This window comes from Dendrobates tinctorius, unplaced genomic scaffold, assembly GCF_039654945.1.
Source record: "Dendrobates tinctorius isolate UK_male_01 unplaced genomic scaffold, ASM3965494v1 ptg000044l, whole genome shotgun sequence".
NCBI classification, from domain to species: Eukaryota; Metazoa; Chordata; class Amphibia; order Anura; family Dendrobatidae; genus Dendrobates; species Dendrobates tinctorius.
The window spans coordinates 932,857-959,764 of NW_027361712.1; the positions used below are offsets into that span (position 1 = coordinate 932,857).

The 26,908-nt window shown below is 40.5% G+C and overlaps 1 protein-coding gene across 1 annotated transcript in view; it reads right to left on the reverse strand.

The window, feature by feature from the left end:
* Positions 1-284: 284 nt before the first annotated feature.
* LOC141089040 (protein FAM240B-like) overlaps positions 285-26,908 on the reverse strand; it is a 51,555-nt gene continuing 24,931 nt past the window's right edge. Inside the window, exons 2-3 of the mRNA XM_073575308.1 lie at positions 20,587-20,735; positions 285-1,209 (exon numbers count right to left, since the gene is read on the reverse strand). Coding sequence (XP_073431409.1) covers positions 1,086-1,209; positions 20,587-20,732 — 270 coding nt within the window. The 5' untranslated portion in view covers positions 20,733-20,735 and the 3' untranslated portion in view covers positions 285-1,085. The remainder of the gene's footprint in view (positions 1,210-20,586; positions 20,736-26,908) is intronic.

Sequence of the window (26,908 nt, forward strand, 5' to 3'; positions counted from 1 at the left end):
GAAATAATGCCGGACAAGTTTTTTTTTTGCAAACTACAAATCACATCTCAAAATTTGCTTGAAATTGCAAATTTTGGAAAATTAGACTCAAACTCATGTCTCCACAAATTGTTCCGCTCATCTCTAGAACTAAGTATATGAGTAAATGAACAGAATAGTTACATTATTCTACTAGAAGTAATATATTAACTATTAAGTTAAGATAAAGTATTACTAAAAACAATACAAACATAATATCCTAGAAGGCTTCACGTTCACATATTCCAAGCATGTGTAATCCACTTTAAAAACATGCTTTCATTTTGATATACTGTAAATCCCATTGCATACTATAAAATCTATGCTGAGATTCCGAAAGCTGATTGCACCCTACGTTACATGCAATATAGTAAATATTCTGGGATGGTAGTGTTCACATTTATCATTAATTCTATTGCTTTGTTTTAATGTAATATATTTATCCCAGGGATTGCTGTCATATTTTCATGTAGTTTATGTATATTGATTTCCTTTGTGCAGAGCGTTTTAATACTAGAAAGTACCTGTTCCAGGGCATGCTGTGCCTGTTTATGGTTCATTATAATAATACCCCCATAGCATTTCTGTGCCAGAGGCAACTGCAGTACAAAGATAGAACAAAGATTAGCTGGGCACATGGGCACAACAGGGCCCAAGGCATCACTCTTCATTTCTCGCACCTAGAAGCAAAACTAATTCATAGCTGAAAATTCATCTATCACGCACACAACAGTTAATTAATTTGGTTGTTAATGACAAAAGGACATTGCACACCTAATAAATATGCATGTTGAAGGAGCTTTGGTTCATAATTTATTCAGTCCTATAAACTGGGTCTATTTGCAATAGACTTCTATGTGAAATATCGGATTAATTCTGATAATAACAATGTCAAAATAATTTAAAAAGTTAGCTTTTTCTATTTTTAGATACTATGTTCAAGGCCAATTTACACCATCGGCATTTGTGATATCAGCATATTAATTAACGAAGTTTGAATGTGATTTGTCAACACCGGTGAAAGAGACATTTTGTGGCGACTTGTCTTTGGTGAGACTTCGATGAGTTTAAGCTGCTGTATTTGCCTCAGCACCAGGGTCTTTGTCATAAAGTTGCCACTTCTGTTCCTCTTGAACAGACTGTAACATATTAAGTCTGAACTCCAGCCTCTGCCTCCATTCTTCTCGTAATCTGAAATAAACCAAGGAGTAAACAATTTGCATTGTACTTTGAAGGTTTAAGAATTGGTCACTGTTATATGAAGACACTTTACATGAATTAATTGTACAAGCGAATATAAAGGAACTTAGTAATACTCTTATCCGAGAAAGATGATTTTTTTAGCCACTTAGCCACTTATTTACTCACCCAGCCTCCTGAATGCATCATTCATTCAAAAACCTATGAAAATCCATGCTGAGGGAATGTCCAGTCTTGAACTCGAATTCTGCAGTCACTATTTGTGATGGCAGACTTGTGAATCCTCACTTCTCGTGCACTGGACGCTGAGTGGATAAACTGGTGCTGGGAATGGGAACAGTGATCATATGAATGCAAGTATTCAATACTGATACTAGCGGCCATATTCTGACTAGACTGTGTCCACTGTAATACACTTGCATTGAGAGAGACCGCGCCAATCTAGTAAGAATGTGGCAGATCGCATACTTAACGGTCACATGACTGTCATTCCCGGCACCAGAGCATTCTCACAGAATGCAGATTCAAAAGTCTGCAGACTTATAGCTTAAGACCGGACAACCTCTCTAAGGCAAGATGGACTGCTAGTTCACTGAGTCAATGGTCAGTTAAAGTCTGTGAGTAATAGCGTGAGAGCGAGAAGCAGAGATCAGTGCTGCTGCTATCTGGTAAGTGTTTACCTTATTATATAGTCCTTCGTGGTGATATTGCTTCTGAGCTTGTAATACAAAGAGATAGGTGAGCATGAATCCTTCGTGTCTTTGAGATCTGTGTATGGGAGACATCATAGAAGCTTGTCTACATGAACCTACTGGTGGAAAATGCAGGATACAAGGTATATAATGGACTGAGGAGGTGTATTCGATTTACACCCACACACGCGCACACACACTTTCTTACTCCAAAAAGTCACCTGAATTGGCTATATACAATAATTATAAATATGGCAAAAAATACTGTATCTACCCCCTCTCATTGCCCATGCTTGGTTCCGATAAAATAAAAACATTTATACTCCCCTCCCATGCCGATGTATCATGTTGATGTTTCCTGTTATAAGAAATGATGCTGCAGTAACTTAGGTCAGCCACTAGAGATCACCATTGAACAAAAGAAAGTTCTGAAAACAGGAAGTGTTAGAGGCTGGAGCTCATGAGGTAAAATGGAGAGATTTTCTGCCTGAAAGACACAGAGAGATTGGGAACCTGAAGTGATCCAAATTGGACAATGTGACTCAGAGGGAGCGACTCCCGTGAGTAAACTGGGATGTGTGACCGGTCACTGACTGTTTAGTTAGTTAGGGAGAGTTAGAAAGGATTGTTAGTATCTCCAAGAACATTCCTGTTACTGAGATTGCGTATGGACTGATGGAGACTGTGTGAACTCCTGTATATCGAGATTCTGGAAAAAAACCATGAACGCCATAGGAGTACTCCATGAAGTACTACTGGGACTGATCTGAATCTTCACTTTCACCTTTATCAGAGAATTTGTTGGCCTAGGAAGCTGATTAAATCTAGTGGCCGGACGTCAGAATAACAAGTCCAGTTGTTTACTGTTTAGGATATTCTGTCAGGGCGTCCGCTCTGAGCGCGCACAAAGAGGACAGTGCACTGTGTGCATATTGTGTTGGACTCAAGCTGCGCTGGAAATCAGGAAAGACGGCAATCGATTAGCATTTTATTTCACTTACACTACACAGCACATGTATTTAGAAAGGTTTTGCAAATTAACATTGTTTGGATTTCTTCTTTAACTGCAACTTTAATAGCTGTTGATTCCTATATATGCTGTATTCATTTGCAGCAACTACCAGATTAGTACTCTTCAGGTGACTGCATGACATTGAATTACAGTGGACACTCTCCTATGAAACAAACCTTCAAGAGAATGGCTGAAATCAATACGCTGCATAAGTCTGGTTGATTGAAAAGCAATTCTTGTCATCAAGCTTTGCATTTAAATAAATTAGGTAACCGGATACTATGTGTGAAAATTGTCTGTAGCTTGAAGTGTATCGTAACACTAATGCATATTACCAATTACAAGAGTAGCTGTCAGCAGAATCATCGGTAAGTGAAGCTTGCAGAAGGCTCGCACAAATGGAGATCATGTATCATCAGCTAACTATGTTTCCCTTGTTTGCTAATGATGGTAAGATGTGAAAACACAAGTGGTCAAATTGTGATCACAACATAGGTCAACCGGTCACATTGGCATTGGTACAAACGTAAGATATATATTCTTTACGCGAGGCATTTACACTTACATACTTTATACTTTCCAATATAATACCTTTTCATTTTTCTTTATTAACCACAAGCCATCTACCATCATGTATGGCCTCCAGTGCCGCTATAAATAATATCACACATGTGTACTATATAAAACCGTACTGACAGATGCTTTTCTTTCACGCACGGTAGATTTCTTCTGATAGAAATGTGCTATATTTAGGGGAGTGTTTGATAAAAAGATGGAAAGATGCAATGTAATGCGGGAGGTGAGAACGCCTAAGGCCTGTTTCACACTTCCGTTTTTTCAAATCCGTCAAAATCCGTTGTTTTCCGTAAAAAAACGGATCCACCATTTTTTGCAGGATCCGTTTTTTTTGTCCCATAGACTTCCATTACGGTTACCGCGGATCCGTCAAAAAAACGGATCAGTTTGCATCAGTTTCCGTCAAAAAAACGGAAACGGATCCGTTTGGCGGACACAAAAACGGAAGTGTGAAACAGGCCTTACTTAAAAGAACATTGACAGTGGGACTAAGATATGAAAGGTAAAGGGAAGAATCAAAATGGTAGAGTCCTTCACTGGGGATAGAGTCATCCTACAAATGTTTATTAGTCATCCATTAGTTCAAATTTAAGACCTAAGTGACATTCTTTATGGTTATACCCCTTAGCTTGAGGAAAGATAATATTACTATTATAATATGTGAACATTAATGTTAAATTAATTTTAAGAATTAAGATTGCAAGGGCCGAGAGCTTTCTGGCAAAGGGCAAATTGCTTACTAGACAATTTTGGTTTAGCTTAGAAGGCCATAAACTGCTGGATCCTGAGGCAGCCAATCCATTATCCCTCTCTGCCATTTCTTGCTAGCCTCCTATTTATTACATTGACAGAAATGTAAGAGCATGATGTCCTATGCCTCATCATGTTACTAGCCGAAAGGTCAAGAATTATTTTATGAGGAGCAAGCAAAACCCAGGACAACCATATTTAGATTCTGACATCGGCCTTTTTAGAACTTAAAGATGTTCTCAGTTTTGGATAATCTCTTCTTGATAGAATGGTTTCCCCCTACTGTGACCCCCAGAGATTGGCTATAATTTCTTTAGTGGACCAGCAATGGAAACATATGAAGGCCCACTAAATAGTTATAGGCCTTGTAAAGAGTCTTTTCACACATCAGTGCCATGTACATGTGGAGGTAGACTGAGGCATAGGGGCTCTAAAGGTTTAGATAAAGCAATGTAAATTGCAGATGTTGCAGATGTCTCTAGTAGAGTTGAGCTAAACAGGTCAGTCAGATTCAAAAGTCGCCGACTTTCACCAAAGTCGGGTTTCATGAAACGAAACCCGACCATAGTGTGAAGTCGGCCATGCGGTCAGCGACCCAAGCGCCAAAGTTGGGTTTCGCCGAATGCTTGCACGTGACTTTTTTCAGCCAATGAGAGAAGCGGAGCGGGAGCGTAGCTGGAGAGAGAGAGAGAGAGAGAGAGAGGGAGAGGGAGAGAGAGAGAAGAGATAGAGAGAAGAAAGAGAGATTTCGCCGCCTCTAGGGTTAAAATTCATGCCAGGTGTGTTTACAGTCCTCCACTCACTGCCGACTTTTCTCCCCATTGACTTGCATTGGGTTTCCTGCTTCACGACTTTTCACGACTTTTCCCTATAGTCGGCCGATTTCGTTCGACTCGACTTTTGAGAAAGTCGGGTTTCAGGAAACCCCACTCGACCCTAAAAAAGGCAGTCGCTCATCTCTAGTCTCTAGTAATTTCCCATAACCACTTTTCAATATCAGGTGCAGCAAAATAAAATAAAGACAGCTGATAATAGATTTGATCGAAGAAGCTGTCTGGTTTAGGAAACCATTTTCAAATATCCCATTATGGACCATCATGGGAAATTTCTCAACTATCCAGACATTTGTTTCTGAAACTTTCTCACGCAAAACTAACAGGTCAAGCAAATTCTTATCCTCTCTTGCTGACAATTTTATCTTCCAAAAGGTAGGGGAGAAAACAAGGGGATTTGCTACCTTGGATCTAATAAACAGGGAGGAAATGGTTGAGATAAGAGGGGCTGGGACCCTCGGAGGTAGCGACTATGCTATTTTAGAATTTTGGATAACTAGAGGAGGAAGACCTGTGAAGACTCAGACTTTAAGCCCTTCCTGACATCCGACGTACTATCCTGTCCATGGGACCCGGGCCCCTATGCCCATGGACGGGATAGTACGTCTACCGCGATCAGCGGCGCCCACGTGGTGAGCGCCGCTGATCGCGGCCGGGTGTCAGCTGATTATCACAGCTGACACCCGGCACTATGTGTCAGGGGCGGTCACGGACCTCCCCTGACACGATAACCCCTTGCACACCACGATCAAACATGATCGCGGTGTACCGGGAGTTAAAGGGAAGCATCGGCAGGGAGGGGGCTCCCTCCGTGCTTCCCTGAGCCCCCCACGGCAGCGCAATGCGCAGCGCTGCTGCGGGGGACTCCTTTCCTCCAGGCCCCCGAATCCAAGATGGCAACGGGGGCCTTCGGGGGCCTGGAGGAAGCTGGCTTCCTCAGTGCCTGCAAAGCGCAGGCAAGAGGAAGTCTTCCTCAATGCCTGTGACAGATTGCTGATCTGTCACAGTGATCTGTGATGTGACAGATCAGCGATCTGTCACAGGACAGTGATGTCCCACCTGGGACTATGTAATAAAGTAAAAAAAAATTAAAAAAAAGTGTAAAAATAATTTTAAAAAAATTGCAAAATAAATTAGTAAAAAAAAAAAAAAATATTCCCCAATAAATTCATTTTTTGAAAATAAAAAAACCCCAAAACAATAAAAGTACACATATTAGGTATCGCCGCGTCCGTAACAACCCGCCCTATAAAACTGTCCCATTAGTTAACCCCTTTAGCGAACCCCTTAAAAAATAAAAATAAAAAACGAAGCAAAAAATAATGATTTATTATCATACCGCCAAACAAAAAGTGTAATAACGCGCGATCAAAAAGACACATATAAATATCCATGGTACCGCTGAAAACGTCATCTTGTCCCGCAAAAAACGAGCCACCACACAGCATCATCAGCAAAAAAATAAAAAAGTTATAGCTCGCAGAATAAAGCGATGCAAAAATAATTATTTTTTATATAAAATAGTGTTCATTGCATAAAACCGACAAAACATAAAAAAACGACCTAAATGAGGTATCGCTGTAACCGTACTGACCCAAAGAATAAAACCGCTTTATCAATTTTACCGCACGTGGAACGGTGTAAACGCACTCCCCCAAAAGAAATTCATGAAACGCTGATTTTTGTTCATTCTGTGTCCCAAAAATCGAAATAAAAAGCGAACAAAAAATGTCACGTGCTCGAAAATGGTACCAATAAAAACGTCAACTCGTCCCGCAAAAAATAAGACCTCACATGACTCGGTGGGTCAAAATACGGAAAAATTATAGCTCTCAATATGTGGTGATGCAAAAACTATTTTTACAATAAAAAGCGTTTTTTAGCGTGCGACAGCTGCCAAAAATAAAAACCGCCATAAATAGTAAATCAAACCCCCCGTTATCACCCCCTTAGTTAGGGAAAAATAATAAAATTAAAAAAATGTATTTATTTCCATTTTTCCATTAGGGCTAGGGCTAGGGCTAGGGTTAGGGTTAGGGTTAGGGCTAGGGTTAGGGCTAGGGTTAAGGCTTGGGTTAGGGCTGAGATTAGGGTTAGGGGTGTGTTGGGGTTCGGGTTGGAGTTAGAATTGGGGGTTTCCACTGTTTGGGCACATCAGGGGCTCTCCAAATGCAACATTGCGTCTGATCTCAATTCCAGCCAATTCTGAGTTGAAAAAGTCATATGGTGCTCCTTCCCTTCCAAGCTCTGCCATGCGCCCAAACAGTGTTTTACCCCCACATGTAGGGTATCAGCCTACTCAGGACAAATTGCAAAACAATTTTTGGGGTCCAATTTCTCCTGTTACCCTTAGGAAAATAAAAAATTGGGGGCAAAAATATCATTTTTGTGGAAAAAAATGATTTTTTTATTTTCACGTCCGAGCGTTATAAACTTCTGTGAAGCACTTGGGGGTTCAAAGTGCTCACCACACATCTAGATAAGTTCCGTGGGGGGGTCTAGTGTCCAAAATGGGGTCACTTGTTGGGAGTTTCAATAGTTTAGGTACATCAGGGGCTCTCCAAACGCACATGACACCCGCAGACCATTCCATCAAAGTCTGCATTCCAAAATGGCACTGCTTCCCTTCCGAGCCCCGACGTGTGTCCATACAGTAGTTTTCTCCCACATATGGGGTGTCAGCGTACTCAGGACAAATTGGACAACAACTTTTGGGGTTCAATTTCTCCTGTTACCCTTGGGAAAATAAAAAAATTGGGGAATAATTGATCATGTTTGTGGAAAAAATACGATTTTTTTATTTTCATGCCCTGGCATTATAAACTTCTGTGAAGCCCTTGGGGGTTCAAAGTGCTCACCTCATATCTAGATAAGTTCCTTAGGGGTCTAGTTTTCAAAATGGGGTCATTTGTGGGGGGTTTCCACTGTTTAGGTACATTAGGGGCTATCCAAAGGCAACATGACACCCGCAGACCATTCCATCAATGTCTGCATTCCAAAACGTCACTACTTCCCTTCCGAGCCCTGACGTGTGTCCATACAGTAGTTTTCTCCCACATATGGGGTGTCAGCTTACTCAGGACAAATTGGACAACAACTTTTGGGGTTCAATTTCTCCTGTTACCCTTAGGAAAATAAAAAAATTGGGGAATAATTGATCATGTTTGTGGAAAAAATACGATTTTTTTATTTTCATGCCCTGGCATTATAAACTTCTGTGAAGCCCTTGGGGGTTCAAAGTGCTCACCTCACATCTAGATAAGTTCCTTAGGGGGTCTAGTTTTCAAAATGGGGTCATTTGTGGGGGGTTTCAACTGTTTAGGTACATTAGGGGCTCTCCAAAGGCAACATGACACCCGCAGACCATTCCATCAATGTCTGCATTCCAAAACGTCACTACTTCCCTTCCGATCCCCGACGTGTGCCCATACAGTAGTTTTCTCCCACATATGGGGTGTCAGCGTACTCATGACAAATTGGACAACAACTTTTGTGGTCCAATTTCTCCTGTTACCTTTGGGAAAATGAAAAAATTGGGGACTAATTGATCATGTTTGTGGAAAAAATACGATTTTTTTATTTTCATGCCCTGGCATTATAAACTTCTGTGAAGCCCTTGGGGGTTCAAAGTGCTCACCTCACATCTAGATAAGTTCCTTAGGGGGTCTAGTTTTCAAAATGGGGTCATTTGTGGGGGGTTTCCACTGTTTAGGTACATTAGGGGCTCTCCAAAGGCAACATGACACCCGCAGACCATTCCATCAATGTCTGCATTCCAAAACGTCACTACTTCCCTTCCGATCCCCGACGTGTGCCCATACAGTAGTTTTCTCCCACATATGGGGTATCAGCATACTCAGGACAAATTGGACAACAACTTTTGGGGTCCAATTTCTCCTGTTACCCTTGGGAAAATAAAAAAAATGGTGACTAAAAGATCATGTTTGTGGAAAAAATACGAATTTTTTATTTTCACGCCCGGGCGTTATAAACTTCTGTGAAGCACTGGGGGGTTCAAAGTGCTCACCACACATCTAGATAAGTTCCTTGGGGGGTCTAGTTTACAAAATGGTGTCATTTGTGGGGGGTTTCCACTGTTTAGGTACATCAGGGGTTTTCCAATCGCGACATGGTGTCCGATCTCAATTCCAGTCAAAAACGTCAAATGGCGCTGCTTCCCTTCCGAGCTCTGCCATGCGCCCAAATAGTGGTTTACCCCCACATGTGGGGTATCAGCGTACTCAGGACAAACTGCACAATAACTTTTAGGGTGCTGTTACCCTTGGAAAAATAAGAATTGAGGGTGAAAAGATCATTTTTGTGGAAAAAATATGATTTTTTAATTGTACGGCTTTATGTTATAAACTTCTGTGAAGCCCTTGAGGGTTCAAAGTTCTCACCACACATCTAGATAAGTTCCTTAGGGGGTCTAGTTTCCAAAATGGTGTCATTTGTGGGGGGTTTCCACTGTTTAGGTACATCAGGGGTTTTCCAATCGCGACATGGTGTCCGATCTCAATTTCAGCCAAAAACGTCAAATGGCGCTGCTTCCCTTCCGAGCTCTGCCATGCACCCAAATAGTGGTTTACCCCCACATGTGGGGTATCAGCGTACTCAGGACAAATTGCACAATAACTTTTAGGGTGCTGTTACCCTTGGAAAAATAAGAATTGAGGGTGAAAAGATCATTTTTGTGGAAAAAATATGATTTTTTAATTGTACGGCTTTATGTTATAAACTTCTGTGAAGCCCTTGAGGGTTCAAAGTTCTCACCACACATCTAGATAAGTTCCTTAGGGGGTCTAGTTTCCAAAATGGTGTCATTTGTGGGGGGTTTCCACTGTTTAGGTACATCAGGGGTTTTCCAATCGCGACATGGTGTCCGATCTCAATTTCAGCCAAAAACGTCAAATGGCGCTGCTTCCCTTCCGAGCTCTGCCATGCGCCCAAATAGTGGTTTACCCCCACATGTGGGGTATCAGCATACTCAGGACAAATTGCACAATAACTTTTAGGGTCCTGTTACCCTTGGGAAAATAAAAATTGGGGTGAAAAGATCATTTTTGTGGAAAAAATATGATTTTTTAATTGTACCGCTGTACGTTATAAACTTCTGTAAAGCCCTTGTGGGTTCAAAGTTCTCACCACATATCTAGATAAGTTCAGTGGGGGGTCTAGTTTCCAAAATGGGGTCACTTGTAGGGGGTTTCCACTGTTTAGGTACATCAGGGACTCTCCAAACGTGACATGGCGTCCGATCTGAATTCCAGCCAATTTTGCATTGAAAAAGTCAAACGGCGCTCCTTCCATTCTGAGCTCTGCCATGCGCCGAAACAGTCGTTCCCCCCCACAAATCAGGTATCAGCGTACTCAGGACAAATTGCACAATAACTTTTGCAGTCCAATTTCTCCTGTTACCCTTGGTAAAATAAAAAAAATTGAACCTGAAGTATTTTTTTTGTGAAAAAAAGTTAGATGTTCATTTTTTTTAAAATATTCAAAAAAATTCCTGTGACGCACCTAAAGGGTTAATAAACTTCTTGAATGTGGGTTTGAGCACCTTAAGGGGTGCAGTTTTTAGAATGGTTTCACTTTTGGGTATTTTCTATCATATAGACCCCTCAAAGTGGCTTCAAATGTGATGTGGTCCTAAAAATAAAATGGTGTTGTAAAAATGAGAAATCGCTGGTCAACTTTTAACCCTTATAACTTCCTAACAAAAAAAAATTTTGGTTCCAAAGTTGTGCTGATGTAAAGTAAACATGTGGGAAATGTTAGTTATCAAGTTTTTTGTGTGCCGTATCTCTGTGATTTAAGGGCATAAAAATTCAAAGTTGGAAAATTGCGAAATTTTCAAAATTTTTGCCAAATTTCTGTTTTTTTCACAAATAAACGCAAGTTATTTGAATGAAATTTTACCAATAACATGAAGTACAATATGTCACGAGAAAACGATGTCAGAATCACCGGGATCCATAGAAGCGTTCCAGAATTATGACCTCATAAAGGGACAGTGGTCAGAATTGTAAAAATTGGCCCGGTCATGAACGTGCAAACCACCCTTGGGGGTGAAGGGGTTAAGGTTAGATTTCAGAAAGGCAGATTTTAAGGGACTCAGAAAGAGAATCAAAAGGATCCAATGGTTCGATATCCTTAAGGACAAAAATGTCCACAAAGGATGGGAAATCGTGAAAAATGAGATTCTCAAAGCACAATCGTTAACAATTCCAAAAAAGAGGGAAGAATATGAAGCATTTAAGGAAACCAGGATGGATGAACACAGAACTTAAACACGTCCTAAAAAGGAAGAAAAATGTTTTTATCAAATGGAAAGAGGGAGGCATATCTAAAGAACAATATAAAGCTGTATGGAGAACCTGCAGGGCACGAATCAGACTATCTAAAGCTAACAATGAATTAAGGCTTGCAAGAGACATCAAAAGCAATAAGAAAGGATTTTGGGGATATTTCAAAAGAAAAAGAAAGTCATAGATGCTACAGGATTTTTACAGGATGAAAATGATGAAATGGTAAGAAAGGATGTTGAGAATGCTAAACTTTTAAATTCCTATTTTGCATCTGTTTTCTATTAGAAAGGAAATGTAACATCAACTGATCTTCACTGTCCTATTAAATCAATAGAAGAATCCAGGATATCTATAAACAGAAAGATAGTGAGGAAACACTTAGCTAATGTAAATGAATTCAAGTCTCCAGGTCCAGATGAATTACACCCCATAGTACTGAAGGAGATAGCAGAAGAAATTTTTGAATCACTCTCCATAATCTTTGAAAATTCTTGGAGAACAGAAGAAGTCCTAGAAGACTAGAGAAGTGCAAATGTTGTTCCTATCTTCAAAAAGGGGAAGAAGGTGGACCCAGGGAACCATAGGCCGGTGAGTCTGACTTCTTTACCAGGAAAGATCTTTGAACAAATTATTAAACAACATGTGTGTAAGTACCTGGATAAGAATGAAGTGAATAACCAGAGTCAGCATGGGTTTGTAACTAATAAATCATGTCAGACTAACTTATTTTCCTTCTATGACAGAATCACTGACTGGGTGAATCAGAGAAATGCTGCAGATATAGTATATCTTGACTTCAGCAAAGCATTTGACAAAGTATCTCGCACCATCCTTATTGAAAAAATGACTAAGTATGGAATGGACAAGGCAACTGTTAGGTGGCTTTATAACTGGGATCGGACCCAAGAGTGGTCGTAAATGGCTTCACATCCAGTTGGAAGAATGTTTCAAGTGGGGTACCACATGGTTCTGTCCTGGGCCCTGAATTCTTCAACATCTTTATCAATTATTTAAATGAAGGAATTGAGGTTACACTGATTAAATTTGCTGATGACACAAAGCTAGGAGGGATAGCTAATACTAGAAAAGAGAGAGGATTCAAAAAGATAAACTGGAGCAGTGGGCAGCTACTAACAGAATGGTTTTTAACAGGGAAAAATGCAAAGTACTACATCTGGGCAATAAAAATGAAAAAAGCATATACAGTAAGGGAGGAATAGGGCTAAGCAACAGCACATGTGAAAAAGACTTGGGTATACTAATAGTTCTTAAACTGAACATGAGTCAATAGTGTGATGCAGCAGCAAAAAAGGCAAATCGAGATCACGTGAAGTCATTATTGCCCTCTATTCCTCTTTGGTCAGACCACATCTCTAATACTGTGTCCAGTTTTGGGCACCACATTTTAAAAAAGACATCAATGAACTGGAGCAAGTTCAGAGAAGAGCGACTAGAATGGAGACCGGTCTGCAAACCATGTCCTATGAGGAACGGTTACAGGATTTGGGAATGTTTAGCTTGCAAAAAAGAAGACAGAGAAGACTTAATAGCTGTTTACAAATATTTCAAGGGCTGTCACATTGTAGAAGGATCATCTTTGTTCTTATTTGTACAAGGAAAGAATGAAGCAATAGGATGAAACTGAAAGGGAGGAGACACAGATTAGATATTAGAAAAACTTTTTGACAGTTAAGGTGATCAATGAGTAGAACAGGCTGCCACAAGAGATGGTGAGTTATCCTCCCATAGAAGTCTTCAAACAGAAGCTGGACAGACATTTGTCTGGGATGATTTAGTGATTCTTGCTTTGAGCAGGGAGTTGGACCAGATGACCCAGGAGATTCCTTCCATCTGATTCTGTAAAAATATGGCCGGGTTGTAGTCATGTCAGCACAATCCGTACTTACGGTACTGGCAGCTGCTTCTTACCTGCTTTGTCCCCCATTCTTCCTTGCGTTCAAGAGACAGGAGGCAGAGTCCAAAGCAACTTTAAACAAAACGGATTTGTTTTCTTAAGGACACAGCACATCCATAACACTTTCAGCACACTTGTCACAGTACCAGCAGTGCATTTTCTTCATCTTTCCCTAACTTCTTCTGCTTCACAGGAACACGTCACAAAGATGTAACGGGACGAGGAGCCCAGTGAAAATGCCACTTCAATGCATCTTGCAGGAACTGACTTCAGCCCAGACACGGAAATACTATCTACTGGATCGTCCACCCCCTTACGGTTATCCTGCCCACGCACTTTCATGGTGACCCACACTACTTCTTCTGTACCCGAACTTCTTCTGTCACTTCTTCACTACGTTGCTGCGTATACTGTGCTCTTAACATTTCTCTTCTTCCTTTATACTCCCACTCTTTCCTTGGATGGCTGGGCTTCTACTTCAAAACGTTTTGAGGTAGCTAGACAGCCTTGGCCAGAGGCCACCTGAGCAGCACACAGGGGTCTACCCCTGACTGACTATGAACAGGAAATCTTTCTAACTTATTCCCCAACTACCCCTCCTAGCATTAATCTCTAAGTGTCCTACAACTAAACCTTCCTATGCAGTGTACTCAGTGCCCCATCTAGTAGCCCTTTTCCCTAACTGCACTGACCCTAGCTTACATATAATACAAAGATATGAAAACACATCACAATGAAATATATAGCAATTATATGCACAACACATACAAATATGGCAATTATGTACATGTAAATAGTAACATCAACATTTAAAGGGGCTAAGCCCTGACCCCATTACAATTCTGACCACATGGATAATAGAGAGAGATCGCACATTCAGGATCTTCATTTATAAGAAAATCCAGAAAGATGCTACAAAAGAGTTTTTCTCACTCTACAATTTCCATATTTAACTTCCCAGAGGAGGATTGCATGCCCTATAAGTCTCCTTACCCTAGTATGTCGAGCATGTCATTCTCCATAAGGAGAAATGCTAACCCATAGATCCCAGTATGAGGCCTCTCATACAGCCAGATCGCATGCTTTGCACTGAGGAGAGAAAACACCTCCCTCCCGAAACATGTGTCTGCATATTGAAATTCTGGCTCATAAAAGAGTCGATATTGACTTTTAGGAATGCTACTAGTTGGCACTAGAGTTGAAGTTCAATTCCGCTCTGAAGAGGCAACTTGCATATCACCCTTCTATAGAGAATGTGAACAAGATAATTTTCCTATGTGGTTCTCATGCTGCTCCTGTTTCCTTGTACCTGTGTGACTTTCAGCCCGAAGGCCCTGAACTGTTGGTCTCTCCTTGAACTAGTTTCTGTAGCAATCTCACCAAACTCCATCCAGCTCTCTGACTGACAAAACTAGGAAGTGTCCTATCTACACTTAGTCTTGCCCCTCCCAACTTGGAAATCCCATATTTCCTTAACCAGTTTTATCCTAAACGTATCTTATTTCCTAATCTATAGTGCCCCCCACTGTACTAAACCCTATTCTACCCGTTACTATTACTCTAACTAAATCCTACACTTTTAATATAATTCCGTAACTCTATATCTAGTCCCATAAAGTTAAATAACTATCCATTACACACACATCATCACATAATAAAGCATCTTACATGTAAAACGTACCTGTTTTACTAGGAAGGGATGCAGGACATGACTTGACCCCAACACACCCTTACATGGCTTCAGGGCTAATGATGTGACATCAACACTGCGCAAAACATCTGCAAGGATTTTATATGTTCTCCCCATGTTTGCGTGGGTTTCCTCTGGGTACTCTGATTTCCTCCCACATTCCAAAGACATACTGATAGGGAATTTAGATTGTGAGCCCCATCGGGGACAGCGATGATAATGTGTGCAAACTGTAAAGCGCTGCGGAATATGTTAGCGCTATATAAAAGTAAAGATTATTATAACAGACACTTGGGCAGCAGCTGAGAAACGGTGCTGGTCCCAGTGAGTGTGAGCAAAGACCATTTTGCTTTTTAAAGCTACCTGAATCTGGGGGTAAGGTTTTTCTGAAAATGACAAACCCTTTAAATAGATTAGCATGTGTAAGATATTATTTCTTGCAAAGGCATGTATGTGAAACACAAGGACATTAACCTTAGCTAATTTCATGAGATAACTTTTTAACTTATTTTTTGATTAATATAAAAATATGAATCGAATTTGAAAGTAAAAATTTTCCCAAGCTGAGCAGTCACTTTTACTTCCATTTGTCATAAATGTATCATAATAATTTTGATTTGTCAGATGTAGCACATTTAATTGCCATCATCAATATGCATATAGGAAAAAATGTCTTTCAGCCTAGAAGACGGGGCAGAAAGTTCACTCATCAATCAAGGAAATCAATTTTCTTTATCAATGAGAAGTTATTTCATTTCATAAATCTTGTCGTATGGGCAATTTCTGTTTGGCTGATGCGGTTGGAGCACATACCTTCAGGGGGTATGCATCTGAACATTTTTATTTGCCACATAAGCTCATTTTTAATATCTTGCAAAGCAATCTTATTTTGTGACATAGCCAGTAATAAACTAAAGTATAATTTTTAATGATGGCTAATAGAATATAAAACATATTCATGTTAATAAGAATATTTGCTAAAACATAAATTTACGTTTAAAACTCATCACAGTAGTTTACATAGAAACACCAAATAATACACAACCCAAATGAAAGAAACCCTTTCTCCAATGCACCCCTAAAAAGGATTAATAATGTATCCTGACTCTTGGGTGGCACTTTTTTGCTGGCAGTGTTATGACAAATAAGCTTTGAGTTTAAAGCGAATCTGTCACCAGGTTTTGCTGATATTAGATGCGGCCACCACCTTTCAGGGATAATCTACAGCATTGTATAATGCTGTAGATAAGCCCCCGATCTGACCTTTTATTATACTCACCTGCGGGTGGTCCGGTCCGATGGGTGTCGCAGGACTTATTCCGGTGCCTCCTATCTTCTTGCGATGCCACCCTCCTGCTTGCTTCATCGCTCCCTGGCATCGCATTGCCCTTCTGCGCAGGCGTACTTATCTGCCTTGTTGAGGGCAGAGCAAACTAATGCAGTGCGCAGGCGCTGGGCCTCTCTGACCTTTCCTGGCACCTGCACACTGCAGGAATTTGCTCTGCCCTGATAAGTACACCTGCGCAGGAGCGCAATGCCCGGGAGCCATGAAGCAAGCAGGAGGGTGGCATCACAAGAAGACCTGCTACACCCATCAGACTGGACTGCCCCCAGGTGTGTATAATAAAAGTTATTTGTCTTCTCTTGCAGGTCAGACTGGGGGCTTATCTACAGCATTATAGGATGCTGTAGATAAGCCCCGAAAGGCAGTGGCCATAACTCCCTTTAAAGGTTTCCTGTCATTAGGTGGCTTTTCAGAACAAGCTGTCTTGTGTCCAAAAAGGATATTAGCATTTCTAGCAATTGCTTGACTTTTATCCTGAATTTTCACCAGTTTTCTCTCCACATGCACCATCTCTAACTTTCGAGGTCTCTGAGCTAGTGGGTGGAGACTAGTGGATTAGCTGCTATGATGTCTCCTCTACACTCTTCTGGCTCTTCTGTCTCTGTGTAGCACATGTTCCAAAGAAGCTGCTCGGAGGACATCATATAGCAGTAGTGTTGAGCATTCTGATACCGCAAGTATCGGGTATCGGCCGATACTTGCTGTATCGGAATTCCGATACCGACTTCCGATATTTTTTCAATATCGGAAGTCGGCATCGGAATCGGAAGTTCAAAGTTGATTGACAGCCTGACGTCATCATGATGCGCGGTGTGTGCGCATCATGATGCGCCGTCATTTCGGGCCTTCCGGGGGTCTCTGCCGGACTGCCGGGGGGCTGTGTGGACTGCCCGGGGTCTGTACCGGCCTGCCGGGGGGCTGTGCCGGCCTGCCGGTGGTCTGTGCACCCTGTGGGGGTCTGTACCGGCCTGCCGGGGGGCTGTGCCGGCCTGCCGGTGGTCTGTGCACCCTGTGGGGGTCTGTACCGGCCTGCCGGGGGGCTGTGCCGGCCTGCCGGTGGTCTGTGCACCCTGTGGGGGTCTGTACCGGCCTGCCGGGGGGCTGTGCCGGCCTGCCGGGGGGCTGTGTTGATGTCCGGGGGTCTGTGCAAGCATCGTCCGATGGGACTACAAGTCCCATCTGGCGATGCCTGCTACCATGACAGTGATTGACACATTAGCCAATGATGGGACAGTAGTAGTCCCATCATCCGGCTAATGTGTTAAATGTTAAAAAAAAAAAAAAAATACTACATACATACTACATGCATACTACATACATACTACATGCTACATACATACTACATATATACTACATGCATACTACATACATACTACATGCATGCTACATACATACTACATGCTACATACATACCACATACATACTACATACATACTACATACATACTACATGCATGCTACATACATACTACATGCTACATACATACTACATATATACTACATGCATGCTACATACATACTACATGCTACATACATACTACATATATACTACATGCATGCTACATACATACTACATGCTACATACATACTACATATATACTACATGCATGCTACATACATACTACATGCTACATACATACTACATATATACTACATACATACTACATGCATGCTACATACATACTACATGCTACATACATACCACATACATACTACATACATACTACATGCTACATACATACTACATATATACTACATGCATGCTACATACATACTGCATGCTACATGCATGCTACATACATACTACATACATACTACATGCTACATACATACCACATATATACTACATACATACTACATACAATACATTCATACAATACATACATAGACATACAGTACATATAACATAGAGTAACATACTTACCAATACTTGTCACATTGTTCCCCGAAGCCATTGTCTTTTACGGAATAAATATTAACATAACAAACCACAAAAATACTCACCCACGATCCGAAGCAGTCCACGAGTGTGTCCCACGACGATCTTGGGTAGAGAACTGCAGCATCAGCTGTTGCTGCCGTTCTCTACGGGCTGCAGGAATCCAATGACGGAAGGTAGGTATCCTTCCGCACTGTATTCCTCCGCCACTTAAAAAAAAAAAAGTCCCTAGTCTCACTTTATGCCATTGCTGTGTGGGAATTTCCCACGCAGCAATGGCATAAAGTGAGACTAGGGACTTTTTTTTTAAGTGGCGGAGGAATACAGTGCGGAAGGATACCTACCTTCCGTCATTGGATTCCTGCAGCCCGTAGAGAACGGCAGCAACAGCTGATGCTGCAGTTCTCTACCCAAGATCGTCGTGGGACACACTCGTGGACTGCTTCGGATCGTGGGTGAGTATTTTTGTGGTTTGTTATGTTAATATTTATTCCGTAAAATTCAAATTATCCCAGACAGATGTCTGTCCAGCCCCTGTTTGAAGACTTCTATTGAAGGAGAACTCGTCACCATCTCTCGTGGCAGCTTGTTCCACTCATTGATCACCCTCACTTTCAAAAAGTTTTTTCTAATATCTAATCCGTATCTTCATAGCTTGCAGTCCACTCATCATCATAATAGCTCTTCTCTGAACTTGCCCCAGCTTTTCACATTTATTTTTTTTTTAAATGTGGTGCCCAGAACTGGACACAGTATTCCAGATGAGGTCTGACCAAGGAGGAGTAGAAGGAGATAATTACTTCACATGATCTAGACTCTAAGCATTCTCTTAATACATCCTAGAACTGTGTTTGCCTTTTTTACTGCAGCATCATACTGTTGACTCATGTGCAGTCTGTGATCTATTAGTATACCCAGTATACCAGTATATCATTTTAGCTGAATGATGAATTCAGGAGACAAGAGAAGGTAAAGTGACTCATACGAGGAGGAAATAACAAACTTTATTTGATAACCATCTTTGTGCTTCTCACAAAATTAGAATATCATCAAAAAGTTAATTTATTTCAGTTCTTCAATACAAAAAGTGAAACTCATATATTATATACAGTCATTACAAACAAAGTGATCTATTTCAAGTGTTTATATCTGTTAATGTTGATGATTGTGGCTTACAGACAATGAAAACCCAAAAGTCATTATCTCAGTAAATTAGAATACTTTATAACACCAGCTTGAGAAATTATATTAAAATCTGAAATGTTGACCTACTGAAATGTATGTTCAGTAAATGCACTCAATAATTGGTCGGGGCTCCTTTCACATTAATTACTGCATCAATGTGACGTGGCGTCTAGTCAATCAGCCTGTGGCATTGCTTAGGTGTTATGGACGCCAAGGTTGCTTTGCTAGTAGCCTTCAGCTTGTCTACATTGTTTGGTCTGGTGTCTCTCATCTTTCTCTTGAAAATAGCCCATAAATTATCTATGGGGTTAAGGTCAGGTGAGTTTGCTGGCCAATCAAGCACAGTGATACTTTTCGCAATTTGGACAGGTGCCAAGTCCTGCTGGAGAATAAAATTTCCATCTCCAAAAAGCTTTTCGGCTAAGGGAGGCATGAAGTGCTCTAAATGTTCCTGGTAGATGGCCGAGTTGACTTTGGTCTTAATAAAATGCATGGTTTTGACGATGTGCCGACCGCATCAAATTCCAACATGTTGCGTTCTACGCGGGTCACCGCATCGTTAAAACGACGCATGCGCAGGCATCCGCATAAATCCGCACGACCTGCGTACCCAATGTTAAAGATAGGGTATGCAGGCCGCATGCAGAAGTATGCGGACGTAGGCGGAACTGACCGGAGGATGTGCAGCAGTGGGCAGAGCTTCACAGAGGAAGTCCGCAGCCCTCCGCAGCTCCTCCATACGCAAATGTGAAACCGGCCTTAGAGGGGAAGGTAAGCAGCACTGTTAAACTGCTCCATAGAAATAGATGGGCTGGTTAGAAGTGGCTGGGATCTCAGGAGCTAGATCTTCAGATGTAAACCTGAATGCTCCTACTGCACATTTGGCCACCATCTGGTAGTCTGTCTCCATAGCAGTGAGCTATAAACATCTTACGTCAAAAGCTCCCCTTGCAGGAGAATGACAGCAGATAGAAAAAGCACATCTATTGCAAACTTGTTTATTTTCATGTTAACTAAGAATACCAGGTTAGTAACATGAGAATAACCCTTTAAGATATTTGAATTCATTTTATTGAAATAGGCAATCGTAAGCATAATTAGTTAAAATATTAATGAACTCTTACTTGGAAAGTGCACTCTTATGTCGTCTTGCATCCTCAACTTGATGCTCCACTGTCTGTTTTTCAATTTTCTTCTCCCAAAAGTTTTTCAGACCATCAGCATCATGGACCAAAATCTGTCTGCGTCTTGATATAGTATTTGAATCCATTTTCTACAATGAAAAACAAAGTAATTTTCTAGTCCAGAATCATTATATACAATAAATGCAGTATCATACAGTATCAGATGATTTTTTGCTATGGCTCACACATGGTAGACATGCTTTAGAATTTTCTGTGACTATTATAGTAAATACACCTAATGTTGTATAGGGTATAATCTATGTACATATGGAATTTGGTAGACTTAAAGGAAAGGCAGCAACACTGGCAATTTTAACCCCTTCACTCTCCAGCCTGTTTTTACCTTCCTGACCAGACCAATGTTTTCAATTCTGATCAGTGTCACTCTGTGAGTGTATAATTCTGGAACGCTTCAACATATCCCAGTGATTTTAAGAATTTTTTTTTCATGCCACTTTATACTAGTGGGAAATTTTGATCAATATGATTTGAGTTTATTTATGAAAATATAAAAAAATTTACAAAAAAGGAAAATTTTCAAACTTTTAATTTATATATCCTTAAATCAGAGAGTTACCGTATTTTTGGACTATAAGATGCACTTTTCCCCCAAAAAATTTGAAGGACAATGAGGGGTGCCTCTTACAGTCTGAATGCAGGCTTACCGGAGGGTTGGGGCAGTAGTATAGCAGTGGAACTGGCGGCTGCAGAAGTGTGGCGATGCTGAGGTTCAGTGTCGGTGGTGCAGAGTGCATTGTTAGTTTCCCTGCGGCCATCTTTCCTGAAGCTGTGGGCCGCTAAAGGCGGCGCGTGCACAGATTGAGATGTCGGCGGCCCCTGGCTTCATGGCCACTGGAGGCCGTGCGTATGCAGATTGAGACCTGAAGCCGAGGGCTGCCAAGATCTCAGTCTGCGCAAGCATGGCCTCAGGTAGATGGCCACTGAGAAACCAGTGATGCACTCCGCTCTGCTCCCCATGGACACCAGGCCGTGGTGTCACCACATTTTTAAACTCATGCAAAAAATATAGAGAGTTCCTTTGGGTTTCTTGTGCTGTACCAAGTTGCCTTCATTTATTTCCAGCTCCAGTGATCCAGTCCCTTTACATTTTGAGCCATTGCTACATGCTGGTATCAGTTTTCCCTCTAGCATTTAGCAGGTATAACCCTTAGCTCACATGAATCTGGACTTTTTTTTATTGTAACTGGGTGCAGAGAATAATACAAGGGGATGTTTACGGAGCAGTTTGCAGTTACCAAATTTTCAGGATGTTTGAGAGGAGCATGTAAAACAGTAACAAAGTGCTATATGTGTAAAGTTTCGCAGAAGACTCGTTTAAAACTTTTACAAGCTGATGGAGCTAAATTTACAAGCTACAAGTAGTAAAATAAAATGCAGCATTTTTTTAACTAGTCTAGGGAAGATCTATTTTAAGGGCATCACATTAAGGTCAGGGTGTCTTGTAACTGTCAAAAAAAGGCTTGTAAAATTACAGCATTTTCTATTGCTAATGTTTGAAAAGTGCATGTTTACTTTCCTGGACTGACCTTTAAAAAATGCAGAAGGGTCTAATTAAATAGAGTCGTTGTAGCTGCACATAACTTAATTGGACTAACTGGATGATTAATCTATTTTATGTGATGAAGCTCATGGTGACCTGCAGGAAAATGTCATTGCTAATAATTGTGATAGTTTACACTTAATTATTAGCTGTTGTAATTCCATACAGATTATGAGTAGACATAAACTATTGCCAATCCCATGGAAATAATGAGATCTTGCTACATTTAACCTCCTCCCTGCAATTCACTGTGGAAAATAAACATGAAAATCAATTGTTTTAGGGATAACATTGAATTTGTAAAGTATGTCTCACAGAGGAAATATTTACTAAAGTACCAGACAAATGTTTTGTGCATCTGATATGATGATACTTATGTTAATAATGATATGTCCTAAATCCCTTCCATTAATGCTCAGCTCAACTTTGGCAATCCCAAAACCAATGGATTAAGCCAATAAAATACAGCATGTCCAATTTTTGTCTGCTGAAGGCGGATTTAGTAGACAAATAGGTGTATGTAACTAACTATAATTATTTATAATGTAGTAAATGCCAGAAGTTTCTCTGCTATTTTTTTAAATGTATATTTGAGCCCCATTTCCACCGAATTTCAACCCTGCCACAAAATGGCCGGTTTACATAATTTCAGTCATCTTCTACTTATTTCAGGAGAATGTGTTAATGAGGACAAGGCAGCTGATGTCACTTTGTCACTTTGTCATGCTAATTAAATTATAAGAGCAGACTGGGTGCTTTATAAAGCAAATAGTGCTTAAAATAATTATCTACCCATGTTATCCATGGTTATCTGCAAGGAAGAACATGCAGTTATCATTGCTTTATTCAAATTGCTTTACAGGAAAGGACATTGCTGCTTATAAGTTTCCCTTAAACCAAAAATGTATCCGATGATTAAGAACTTAAAAGAAAGTTGAACTGCTGCAAAGAAGACTTCAGAGTGCCAAAGAAATTCCAGCAAGATCCAAGACAGTCTCCTAAAGATGACTCAGATATGGGATTGGTTCAACATCAACGTAGAGCTTGCTCAGGAATAGCAGCAGGCAGGTGTCTGTCCGTCTGCACGTACAGTTAGGTGAATGATTTTGGAGGCTGGCCTAATGACAAAATGTGCCAAAAACAATTCATTTTCTCCAAGAAAAACATCAAGGAAAGGTTGACTTTCTGTAGAAAGTAAAGGGAATGACTACAGAGGACTACAGTAAAGATTGTTTTTTATTAAGTCCTGTCAGGCTATTTTGGACATCTAGAAGGATGATTGTCCAGAGAAGAAAATATGGGCACTACCATGAGTCCCGTTTCATGTCAACAATAAGCATCGTGAGGCCATTCATGTTTATTGTTGCTTTTCATCTACTGGAGTGGGCTCACTCACAATTTTGCCTATAATTACTTCCATGAATAAGGAACAGTATCTAAACATCCTCAAAGAGCAACTTCTCCCAATTATCCAGGATTAATTTGCTGAAAAACATTGCTTTTTCCAGCATGATGGAGCGCAATGTTACAAGATAAAAGTGATAACTAAGTGGCTTGGTGAACAAAATATTGAAATTTTCGGTCCATGGCTAGGAAACTCCAGTGAAGTCAATCCCATTTTTAACTTGTGGTCAATCCTCATTAAGTGAGAGGTCAAGCAAAACACAGAAATTGTGATAAACTCCAAGCACTGATTAGACAAGAATAGGTTGTCTTCAGTCGGTTGTTGACCCAAAAACTGATATCCAACATGGCAGGGTGAATTGTAGAAGTCTTGAATAATAAGGGGCAACACTGTAAATATTGGGTCTTTGCATAAACTAGATGTATTTGTTAATTAAAGTGTTAAAACTTATGAAACGGTGATAATTGTACTTCAGTAACCATAGCAACATTTGCCTAAAATATCTAAAAACACTGAAGCATCAAACTTTGTAAAAACCAAAATGTGTCAGTCTCAAAACTTTTCACCATGACTTTAATGTGTTTGCTATTGATACTTACATCTTGTATTTACTAGATTTCTGCTCATATATAATTAGTGTGCAGATACCTATAGGAAGTAAAATTGTGTGTACTAGGAGGTATATTTAAATAGTGTATGTACTAAATAAATATGCAAATTGCTTCTTCAGAGAGAAAGAGGACTTGAACTGTATAGCGCCAAATGTTGGAAGCAGCGATCCTACAAGTCACAATCAATTCTTTAACAAGTCTTACATAGTAACATAGTAACATAGTAATTAAGGTTGAAGGGAGACTTTAAGTCCATCTAGTTCAACCCATATCCTATCCTAACTTGCCCTAACATGTTGATCCAGAGGAAGGCAAAAAAAACCCATGTGGCAAACAGTAAGGTTCACATTATGGAAAAAAATTCCTTCCCGACTCCACATACGGCAATCAGACTAGCTCCCTGGATCAACGCAACACTAAGGAAACTAGTGTATATACCCTGTAATATTATACTTTTCAAGAAAGGCATCCAGTCCCCTCTTAAATTTTAGTAGGGAATCACTCATTACAACATCATATGGCAGAGAGTTCCATAGTCTCACTGCTCGTACAGTAAAGAATCCGCATCTGTGATTATGCTTAAACCTTCTTTCCTCCAGACGTAGAGGATGCCCCCTTGTCCCCGTCACAGGTCTAAGAGTAAAAAGATCATTAGAAAGGTCTTGGTATTGTCCCCGCATATATTTATACATTGTAATAAGATCACCCCTAAGCCTTCGATTCTCCAAACTAAATAACCCCAAGTGTAATAACGTGTCTTGGTATTGCAGACCCCCCAGTTCCCTAATAACCTTGGTCGCTCATCTCTGCACCCGCTCCAGTTCAGCTATGTCTTTCTTATACACCGGAGACCAGAACTGTACACAGTATTCTAAGTGTGGTCGCACTAGTGACTTATATAGAGGTAAAATTATGTTCTCCTCATGAGCATCTATGCCTCTTTTAATGCATCCCATTATTTTATTTGCCTTTGCAGCAGCTGCCTGACACTGGCCACTAAATGTGAGTTTGTCGTCCACCCATACACCCAGGTCTTTTTCAGTGACTGTTTTGCCCAGTGTTTTACAATTAAGCACATATCTATACATCTTGTTCGTTCTACCCAAGTGCATGACCTTCCATTTATCCCCATTAAAGCTCATTTGCCATTTATCAGCCCAAGCTTCTAGTTTACATAAATCCTCCTGTAATATAAAATTGTCCTCCTCTGTATTGATTACCCTGCAGAGTTTAGTGTCATCTGCAAATATTGAAATTCTACTCTCTATGCCCCTTACAAGGTCATTAATAAATTTGTTAAAAAGAAGCGGGCCCAAAACTGACCCCTGTGGTACCCCACTGCTAACTTGTGACCCAGTCCGAGTGTGCTCCATTAATAACCACCCTTTGTTTCCTATCCCTGAGCCAGCTCTTAACCCACCTACACATATTTTCCCCTATCCCCATTGTTCTCATTTTATGTATCAACCTTTTGTGTGGCACCGTATCAAAAGCTTTTGAAAAGTCCATGTACACCACGTCCACTGCCTTCCCTTGGTCCAGTCCGGAACTTACCTCTTCATAAAAGCTTATCAGATTAGTCTGACAGGAACGGTCCCTTGTAAACCCATGTTGATATTGGGTCATAAGTTTATTCTTCTCCAGATACTCCAGTATAGTATCTCTTTGAAAACCCTCCAGGATTTTACCCACAGTTGAAGTTAAACTCACTGGCCTATAATTTCCAAGTTCAGTTTTTGTCCCCTTTTTGAATATTGGCACCACATTTGCTATACGCCAGTCCTGTGGTACAGACCCTGTTATTATGGAATCTTTAAAGATTAAAAATAATGGTCTATCTATGACTGTGCTTAATTCCTGCAGTACTTGGTGGTGTATCCCATCCGGGCCCGGGGATTTGTCAATTTTAGTGATTTTTAGACGCCGCCGTACTTCCTGCTGGGTTAAGCAGGTGACATTTAATGGACAATTTTTATCCCTGATCATGTTATCCGTCATGGGATTTTCTTGTGTAAACACTGTCGAAAAAAAGTCATTTAGCATATTGGCTTTTTCCTCATCCTCCTCCACCATTTCACCCAGACTATTTTTAAGGGGGCCAACATTATCATTTTTTAGCTTCTTACTATTTATGTAGTTAAAGAATATTTTGGGATTATTTTTACTTTCTCTGGCAATGAGTCTCTCTGTCTCAATCTTTGCTGTTTTGATTTGCTTTTTACAGAAATTATTTAATCTTCTGTATTTAGTTAATGCCTTATCACTACCTACTTGCTTTAATTCTTTAAATGCTTTATTTTTATCTCTTATTGCACCCCTTACAGCTCTATTTAGCCATAGTGGTTTCCTCCTATTTCTAGCATGTTTATTCCCATACGGTATATATTGTGCACAGGTCCTATTCAGGATGCTAATAAACGTCTCCCATTTTCTTTGTGTATTTTTATGTCTCAGGATATCGTCCCAGTTAATTGCACCAAGATCATCTCTCATCCGTTGGAAATTTGCTTTCCTGAAGTTTAGTGTCCTTGTAACCCCTCTACTACACATTTTATTAAAGGATACATGAAAACTTATTAATTTGTGATCACTATTACCCAAGTGACCCCCAACCCTTACATTTGATATGTGGTCTGGCCTGTTGGATAATATTAGGTCTAGCAGTGCCCCCCCTCTTGTTGGGTC